Below are 9,454 nucleotides of genomic sequence, written 5' to 3'. Positions count from 1 at the left end.
GTCTCTTTGGTACAGGAAGGTCGCCTGTCAGGCAATTGGGATGCTTGATATCTCCATGCAGGCCAGAAAGCGAAAACGTGCCTCCTGTTCACATTTAATCCATTGACAGCAGGTTGTTCGAAAGATTGTCCTGGAAATCATTGCTTTCTGAATGTAAGGCAGGCTAACGGTAGTCTGATACGACATAATTATTTCTGGACATTATTATATTCATCATGTAATTAATTTTACTATTACATTCAGCGGATATTGCACAATATGCTTCAACTGTACCCTGAATTTACTCTGAGTCACTGTATAAATAAATGTGTTTGTGCAACAGCTCAAAAGCTGAAGCATGTTTGTACTTTCTCGGAGACTAAACTTGGGGTCACTGAAGCCTTTGATTTTATAACCATTTGTAAACCTGTCATAAAAGAACTGTACAAAATACGTCATCCACAACAGTATGAAACTGCCCGAGATGGCAAAGAGTAAAACGATGGACTTTCTCCTGTTTTGCATTTCTGGATCACCCTGATTCTCTCCATTGATCTGGGCCCGGAAACTTCTGCGGAATCTACTGGCCACCAGAATGTGTCTGACGGTCAAAGCATTGAGAAACAGAATCAGAAAGAACGGGAGACAAGGAGTTAAAATACGGTCAGTCCAATGAAAAGCAGCCCAAATTGGTGAAGTGTAACGGATTTCCTTCAGTCTGCAATACCACGGGACATTATTAATTATGTATATTGGTTCGTGAATAAAGTACCAGGGTATATTGATTAAGCAACTGAGCGCAAAGACCATTCCTATAATCACGGCCGCCATTTGCTCTGTGCAGAATTTTGTTTTCAACTTGTGGCAACAAATGGCCACAAATCGATCGAAGGTAAAAGTGACCGTCAACCAAACTGAGCTGTCTCTGGATGCATAAATTAATGTAATGATGAGACGGCACAGTGGAGTAATGGACAAGAAGCTATTTGGAAAATAAACAGCAGGAATCCGGTTTAATAGGACGGCAGTGATAATTACTAGCAAATCCGTCACAGCCATGGACAGCAGGTACCGAGTGATACATCTGGAGAGACCACACCTCCCTAGGGACAGGATCACAATCGCCACTAAATTAACTGTAAGAGAGAGGTGGGAGAGAGAGAAAATAGATTAGACTCGTAGTAGGAGTCGGGTGTTGATTGGATCGGCAGATCAGGTATGGTTTCATTGAATGTCCAAACAGGCTCAAGGCTCATGCCCGACTTTGGTTCTTATGGTCCGATGTCTCAGATTTAATACTTGCAGTGATGGGAACTGATGTAAGTTTCCAAGCCGTAGCTGTGCTCGACAAATTGTCTCAGTTGAATGAAGCAAAATATAGATGTTCATAATGAAAGCAAAGGCATTAAAAGAAATAGAAATGTCAGTGAAATGAAAAATGGTCAGTCGTGCAATGGTGAATACAGTCATAGGAACATAGGAGTACAGGAACATCAGCAGACAAATTAATCCCACGAGCCTGTAGGTCATTCAATGAAATAATGCCTGATTTCTGATCTAACTACATATACCTGCCTTTGCTCCATATTCCTTACTGCCTATGATTAACAAAAATCTATGCATGGCAAATCTAAAGCTAATCATTGGTTTGGAATCTGTTAATATTTGCAGAACAGTGTTGCAAACTTCTACCATGTGTAGACCTGTTTCCTAAATTCACATCTAAATGATTTGGCTCTGATTTTTAAACTATGGCCCCTAATCCCAGCATTCCCAACCTTACGAACATTTTCTCTGTATCTATCTATCCTACCTGTTCCTCTTAATATCTTGAAAACTTCGATAAAATTAGCCTCAGATCTTTACAGTGCAAGGAACTATACGCTAATTTTTATAATCACTCAGCGTAATTTAACCCAGGTATCTTTCTGGTAAATCTATGCTGCACTTCTTCCAAGTGTCAATATATCCTTCCCAGAACATCTCACAGTACCCTAGGTGTGATCCAACCGGACGTTTGAATAGCTAAAACATAATTTCTACCCAATTGTATCCTTGTCCTCTGGAGACAAAAGCCAGCATTCCATCCCAGCTTCTCTCTCCACAGATGCTGCCAGACCTGTTGAATATTCCAGCACTTTTTGTTTTAATTGCAGCATTCCATTAGCCGTTTTGTCTCAGTTCATTCCATTTTAGTGCTCTGTGTACCTGGACCCCCAGGTCTCCTCGGATTGCCGTTATTGCTAGCTTTTCTCCATTTAGAAAGCATCCTGTTCTATCCCTTTAGGTCAAAGTGAGTGACCACACATTTGCCAACATCAAAATCCGTTTGCCACAGTTTCATTCTTTTGTTTTATCTATCAGTTTCTCTTCATAATGTTACTCAAGTACAGTGCTCATAGTACAACCTATCTTTCTGTCATTGGCACGTTTGGATACGTGGCTCTGGTGTTGCATCATCTCAGTCATGAATATATCCTGTGAATTATTGAGGTCCCAATACAGATTCTTGTGGGCAGCACTGTTCAAACACTGTCAATGACAATACCTACCAATTATCCCTGCACTCTGTCTCTTGCCTGTCAGCCAATTTCCTCACCGGAAAAAAATGCTTTCAGTTGAATGTGCTTCAAATTTAGCGAAGTCTTTTATGAAGGACTTTATCAAATGCCTCTGGAAGACCATACAAATAACATCGATAAACATGATCCTGTTCAATACTTCTCGTCTGTATTTACCGGGGAGAAGGTCATTTGATCAACTTCATCAGGCATGATCTACCGTTTACAAATCCATACTGATTTTTTTCTGATCAGCTGAAAGCTTTCGAGGTATTTAGTCACACTACCCTTAATTTTAAGATCCATCAGTTTCTCGACAATTGATTTTTAGGCCTGGCCTGTAATTTCCTGCTTGCCCTCTCCCACCTTTCTTAAATAGCAGAGTAATGCACGATTTTCAAATCTAAAAGAATGTTTCCCGAAAATAATATATGGCTAGGGCATCAATAGATAATGCAATTAAATTAAAGATATCAATTAAAAGTCGTAGCCAGCGCAGCCTGAAATGGGAAGCCGAAAATAACTTTTAAGTTAATACCAAAATAAATGGAATAAAGATTGTGAAGACTTTAATGGACGTGACCATCTGACAGTGCTCTCAACACAGTAGAAAGGTTTCACTTAGACGGACAGAGCAGAGACTCTCAATGAGTCAGTCTGCAATACCAGCAGCATAACTATTGACCAATTCATCTACGAACGTTTGATGATATAATATTGCCCAGAGGAGCATAGAGCAATAAAATTGGAACTTGCATTCCAATTACCTAAATGAAGCAGCAATTTAATATGCTATGGAAAAACTACAGGTCCCGCAATGCAGCACTCTCTCAATACCTCCAAGCGGCAGCCTGAGCTCTGTACGAATATGGTGGCTGGCATACAACTAAAAGCACTGAGATCATACAACTGGAAATTAATAAAATGAATCATGGAGAAGGCTGAGTCAAACAACATCCAGGGTCACTGGAGAAGCGATACATGGAGTTACAGTGCAGACAAATAAATGTATACTTCTGGATGTCAATTGGAATTGATTCCAAAAACCTGTCCACCACCTCCAAGGCACAAGTCAGGAGTGTGATGGAATAATGTTCACTTATCTGGATGCATGACGCTTCGACAACACACAAGAAGTTCGACAACATTCAGGACAAAGCAGCCCGCTTGATTGGCATCCCATCCATCACCTTCAACATCACTCCCTTCACCTCTGACGCGCAGTGACTGCAGTGTGTGCCATATACAAGTTGCAGAAAACCATCAAGGCTCCTTAGTCAGCACCTTCGAAACCGCGAAATCTACCACCTGGAAGGAAAAGGGCAGGCAATGCATGGGAACATAATTACCTGCAAGTTACCCTCCAAGCCACACATCTTCCTAACCTGGAGCGAGATCTCCGTTCCTTACTGTTGCTGGATCAAAATCCTGGAAGATACTTTCCTAACAGCACTGCTGGTGTACATGCAAGGACTGAAGCGATTCAAGTAGTCAGCTCTCCACCATCTCCTTAAGGGCAAATACGGATGAGCAATAAATGCTGGTCGAGCCAGCGATGTCCACATTCCAGGAACTAATAAACAAAAGCCATTCAGTAACACGAGGGAGGCAAATTACCACGCTCAATTCACCTCAACATACATCTACCGACTTTCTGTTCCCCCAGCTATAGAATTCCCCTTCACTTTTGCTGTCCCAGTCGTCCTCCTGCCCCACTTCTACAGTTGAGCCAACCATCGCTCTTGCTGTACTCCACAGATGAACCATCATTCTCATAGGTAGCTTGACGTGTCGCAGAGCAATACACGAGAATGACTCATGCACATCTTCTTGGTCCTCCTTGACTGTCTGGCAGTCGTCCATTCTCTCTTTGCTTGAACAGTCTTAAGTAGCCTGGTGACCAACTCTAGAAATAAGAAGCACCCAGAATAAGGATACATTGCAGCGACGCCAGCTGCTGCTCAAGCTCAGCAACCCGGAGCTCGAAGACCTCCAGCTGCACAAGTGGTTTTCTTGGACACGAAAAGCGTCCTGGTGTTACCACATGTAGCAGGATGTGCGCTGTCCGAGACTGAGGTGTCCTGCCATGCCTCTGTTTGCTAGGCTATTATCTGACTAACGTAAAGATAATTATGATTTAAATGTTCTTCTTTGGTGGTCTTTCGGGATGGCGAATAGCTAGCTTGCACTCTGGATTGATGGGTTCTGAGATGGCTGATAAGTCCAATGCGTGATCTGCAGACTCTGCCACATGAGGGGAAGGTGGTGCTTCAAGGGTCAGGTAGGTGAGTAGTTCGGAGGTTGGAGCACTCCCGTTGATAATTTGACTTTGCCTCTGCATGTCCTGGACAATGTCCCTCACGGTATACAATGCTTCCTGGAATGAGCTTTCTCCATCTAGGAAGTTCACGAAACAGGGATGCTTTGAGGGCATCTCTAAAGCGTTTCTGCTGCCCTCCTGGGAGTCTCCTGCTGTGGTCAAGTTCTAAGTAGAGCAGCTGCTTCGGGAGTCTGGTGTCTGGCATGCAAATGACATGTCCCATCCTGTGGATCTGGCATTGGGTGACTGATACTGAGGAGTTTGGCATGAGAGTGCATGCTTCAGTTGGGGAACGTTTCTTGGCACCGCACTTGCAGGATCTCGTCGAGGCACATCCAGTGCTTTGAGGTGCCTGTTGTAGCTTGTCCAAGACTCTGAAGTATATAGAAGCGCAGGGATCACTGTCGCCACGTAAGCCATGAGCTTAGTGTCGGCTTCAAGATCCTGATTCTCAAATACTGCCTCCCTCAATCGGCTGAAGGCCGTGCTGTTAAACTGGAGATGATAATGAATCTTATCATCTCTGTCTGCCTTCGCTGAAAGGAGGCTCCAAAGATACGGAAAATGGTCCACATTTTCCAGGATCTCGCCATTAATCCTGATTGATCCTCTATCTATTCCAGAATGACATGCAAGCCGTGTTCCTCGCCACAGGAACCACATTGGACCCTATTTCAGTCAAGACAGCAGCCAAGCAAGGCTATGCCATCACAACAACCCTCTTCACTGTTTTTCTTGCCGCAATGCTGCACTTCACCTCCAGAAAACTACTCACAGGCGTGGAGATAATCCACAGAAAAGACAGGACACTGTTAAGTCTACACCGCCTTCAATCCAAAACCAAATTCATCCCAGACTCAGTCATCGAGCTTCTGTATGAAGATGACACATACCTGCACGGTCACGCTGAAACTGAGCTCCATTTCAATGTCAACACCTTCTCTGAAGTGGATGAGAAAATGAGTCTTTCACTAAACACTTAGAAAACGAAGGCCCTCTTCCAACCATCTCCCACAGAACACCTCCCCTTGTCAATCAAGACTTAAAAAAAGACTCACCAGCTCCTCACCAATAAGCTGATTTTTGTTTTCTTTTGCTCTTCCCTGGAATGTAAGTGTTGCTGGCGATGCAGAATTTTTGCTCAACCCTAATTGCCCTTGAGAAGGGGTGGTTAGCCGCCTTCTGCAGCAACTGCAGTCCAGTTCGTGTCGGTACATCTACTGTTGAGAAGGGAGTCCCATGTCTTTGACCCAGCGGAAGTGCAACAATTGTGAAAAAGACCAATACTAAAAACAAGAAATGCTGGAACCACTCAGCAGGTCTGGAAGCATCTGTGGAAAGCTTTCCACAGATGCTGCCAGACCTGCTGAGTGGTTCCAGCATTTCTTGTTTTTATTTCAGATTTCCAGCATCCGCAGTACTTTGTTTTTATTTTAGTGATACAGACCAAAGTGTTTCTGGGCGGTGAACTGAACTGATGTCACTTTATTTGATAAGGAGGCTGACATAAATATTTTTACTTAACTCCTATTGTCTACCATACCTCAGAATTTAATTCCTGAATCCTTTATTGTTACTATCCTTTGTTATTTAATTTAAATTTATCAACTAAATCTACTAATTGAATGCTGAATTATCAAGTTGGCTTTAGTTTTATTTCGAATTAATTAATTTAGTGTTACGTTATAGTCGCTTAATCTAAATTAATATAAAAGTCTATTATTATACTCACCCACGTGAATCCTTTTGCCATGTCATCATTTTGTATTTTTCCCCCTCCTGGGCGGTTGAGACTGACAGCCCGCCCTTTCTTTTGCTGCTGCTCCGATTACCAGGCTCAGAACAGATGGGAAGAGCAGTGAGAGATAAACTGAATGGACGGGATGAGCAGTGGGAGACGCACAGAACAGATGAGAGCAGGAACCTGATATTAATGCTCCTGGGAAATGGTTTTTCAGTCACTTGTTTTATAGTTTTGAATTATCATGTACATGTTGATCTGTAACTTACCTTCAATAAGCATATTCCTTAAAACCAAATCGCAGTGTAGTTGCTTATTATATTAGATTAGAGATACAGCACTGAAACAGGCCCTTCGGCCCACCGAGTCTGTGCCGAACATCAACCACCCATTTATACTAATCCTACACTAATCCCACATTCCGACCATACATCCCCACCTGTCCCTATATTTCCCTACCACCTACCTATACTAGTGACAATTTATAATGGCCAATTTACCTATCAACCTGCAAGTCTTTTGGCTTGTGGGAGGAAACCGGAGCACCCGGAGAAAACCCACGCAGACACAGGGAGAACTTGCAAACTCCACACAGGCAGCACCCAGAATCGAACCCAGGTCCCTGGAGCTGTGAGGCTGCGGTGCGAACCACTGCGCCACTGTGCCGCCCAACTTATAATATCAATTTACCAACTTATTTATTTGTCAAAATCACTAATGCCGTAATTATGGATTTGAGTTTTTTATGATTTAGTAATAACAGCTACAGATGAAAGCATTTACTACATTTAGTCTAGAACAACATAATTCTGAAATTCAAGCATTACATTTGTTCTGTATTCTGGTATGAAAAATAGCGAAAGCAAGAAAAGTAACAGTTTAATTCAATGCCTAAAACCACGACTATCGATTGATGTTCCTTTATTTTCTCATAAAACAATCAATGCTGAGATGGCCAGAGGACAACATTCACTTTCCCCAGCTTTCTTTCACATTCTCTGGGGGTTCTTCAGTCTGTTGGCATAATTGGTTTCGAACGGACAAGCAGGCTTTCTGCATTCTGTAAAATATTACACCTGTTGAAGTTTGCTCCTTGCACGCAGTGTAAAATTATGAACAGTGGGGCAGGAGAAAGCCATTCAGCTCCTACAGCCTGATCATAATTCAGTTAGATCACCTCTGATTTGTGTCGGAAGATCATCTACCCAGTTCCGCTCTTGAATCCTCAACAGCCTCGCCTAACAAAAATTCAATAATTGATCTAGTCTCAGCAGTTATTTCTGGGAGTAATATAATTGCAGAAATCTACAGCACAGAAGGTGGACACTTGGTCCATCGCATCGGTGTGAGCTGAAAAAGAGTTATCCAGCTAAACCCAATTTCTGGCACTGAGCTGGCAGCTTTGTTGTTTATGGCACTTCAAGTGGAAATCCAACCTTTTTTGTTGTTTTTAAACGTGATGGGTGTTCCTGCCTCTTCCACTCTTTCAGATAGCAAGTTCTGTACGCCAAAAAACCTTTAAATCATATGTCAATCGATGACTCCTGGATGTTGATCTCTGTATTAAGGGGGATAGCTCCTATTCGTTTTAGAAAACCTGAAGTAAAACTTCCCGCAACCTCCTGTTTCAATTTTTATTGAGACAACTTTCGAGAATAATAGAACATTTACCACACAGAAGGAAGCTATTCGGTCCATCGTGAATGTACCAGTCAATGAAGAGTTACCCAGCCTAACCCCCACTTCTTGCTCTTCTTACACAGCCCTGCAAGTCATGGTTCTTCAAGTGGACAGCCAAGTTCTTTTTTAGAGTGACGAGTGTTCATGCATTTACCATCCATTCACGCGGAGTTCTAGTCCCTGTCACCCAATGGGTGAAAAAATGTTTCTTCATCTCCCCTACAATCCTTCCACCAATTAATTTAAATCTATGTCACTGGTTTTTGGCCCTCTGCTGAGGCAAATAGGGTGTCCCTATTTACTCTATATAGGCCATGCATAATTTGATCAACCTCAGTTAAGTCATTGCTCCATAAGGAAAACAACGTCAGCCTACTGAATTTTTCCTCAGCTAAAAATTTCCATTCCTTGCACCATCCTCCTTTGTGTCAAGAGGTGCTACCTGCCATTACCTCAGGACGGCCCAGTTCCAATTTTGTTATGCCCCTTTATTTCTTGTTTCCTGCACCAGGGAAGTTTTTGTTTCTCTCTGCCTACGCTATCAAATCCTTTCAATCATACTAAACACATGGGTTAAAGAAGCCTCTTAATTTGCTATTGTAAAGGGGCTTCCAGTCGCACATATGCAAAACATTCGCATAATGCAACTGCCTAAGCTCTAAGATCATACTGCTGAATATGCAATGCATGCCATCCAGGGCTGCCCCAAACTAGGTAGCATTCAAAATGGGGTCTAACTAGAGATTTATCCAACTGGAGCATAACTTCCAACACTCTTTATTACAGCTCTTCTTGAGAAAAAAAGGATAACATACAATGAGTTAATGGGTAACTTGTTCCAGTACTTTACCTGGGACTGCAATAGCTGCAAGAGTTGTGTAGTAAATGGCACAGGCTGGACCTCTGGGTGGGGTATGCATTTTCTGCGAGAAGTGAAAAACAACGTCTGTTGAATGTTCCACTCTGTCTCTTTTCAATTTTCAAAGCATCCCTATTATAGCTGATGCTAATCCACCAGAGACATAATTCGATTGCATTACCATTAATGCTAATTACAGTCATTGAAGAGATAGATTCAGTTGCATCACCATTACTATTATTTATAGTCATTGAACACACAAGTTAATGCAGTCAATTTTACCATAATTTGTCATTTAAAAAAATGGACCAAAG

The 9,454-nt window shown here is 42.3% G+C and overlaps 1 protein-coding gene across 1 annotated transcript; it reads right to left on the bottom strand.

Annotated features, from left to right (window-relative positions):
* Positions 1-213: 213 nt before the first annotated feature.
* On the bottom strand, positions 214-9,201 carry LOC137348888 (probable G-protein coupled receptor 139). Its single transcript, XM_068014120.1, has 2 exons — positions 9,132-9,201; positions 214-1,115 (listed from the first exon to the last, which is right to left on the bottom strand). Exons 1-2 carry the CDS (start codon positions 9,199-9,201, stop codon positions 214-216), a joined length of 972 nt encoding a protein of 323 aa, XP_067870221.1.
* Between the last annotated feature and the right edge of the window lie 253 nt (positions 9,202-9,454).

This window comes from Heterodontus francisci, chromosome 34, assembly GCF_036365525.1.
Source record: "Heterodontus francisci isolate sHetFra1 chromosome 34, sHetFra1.hap1, whole genome shotgun sequence".
NCBI classification, from domain to species: Eukaryota; Metazoa; Chordata; class Chondrichthyes; order Heterodontiformes; family Heterodontidae; genus Heterodontus; species Heterodontus francisci.
This window is presented reverse-complemented; position numbering and strand designations above follow the sequence as displayed.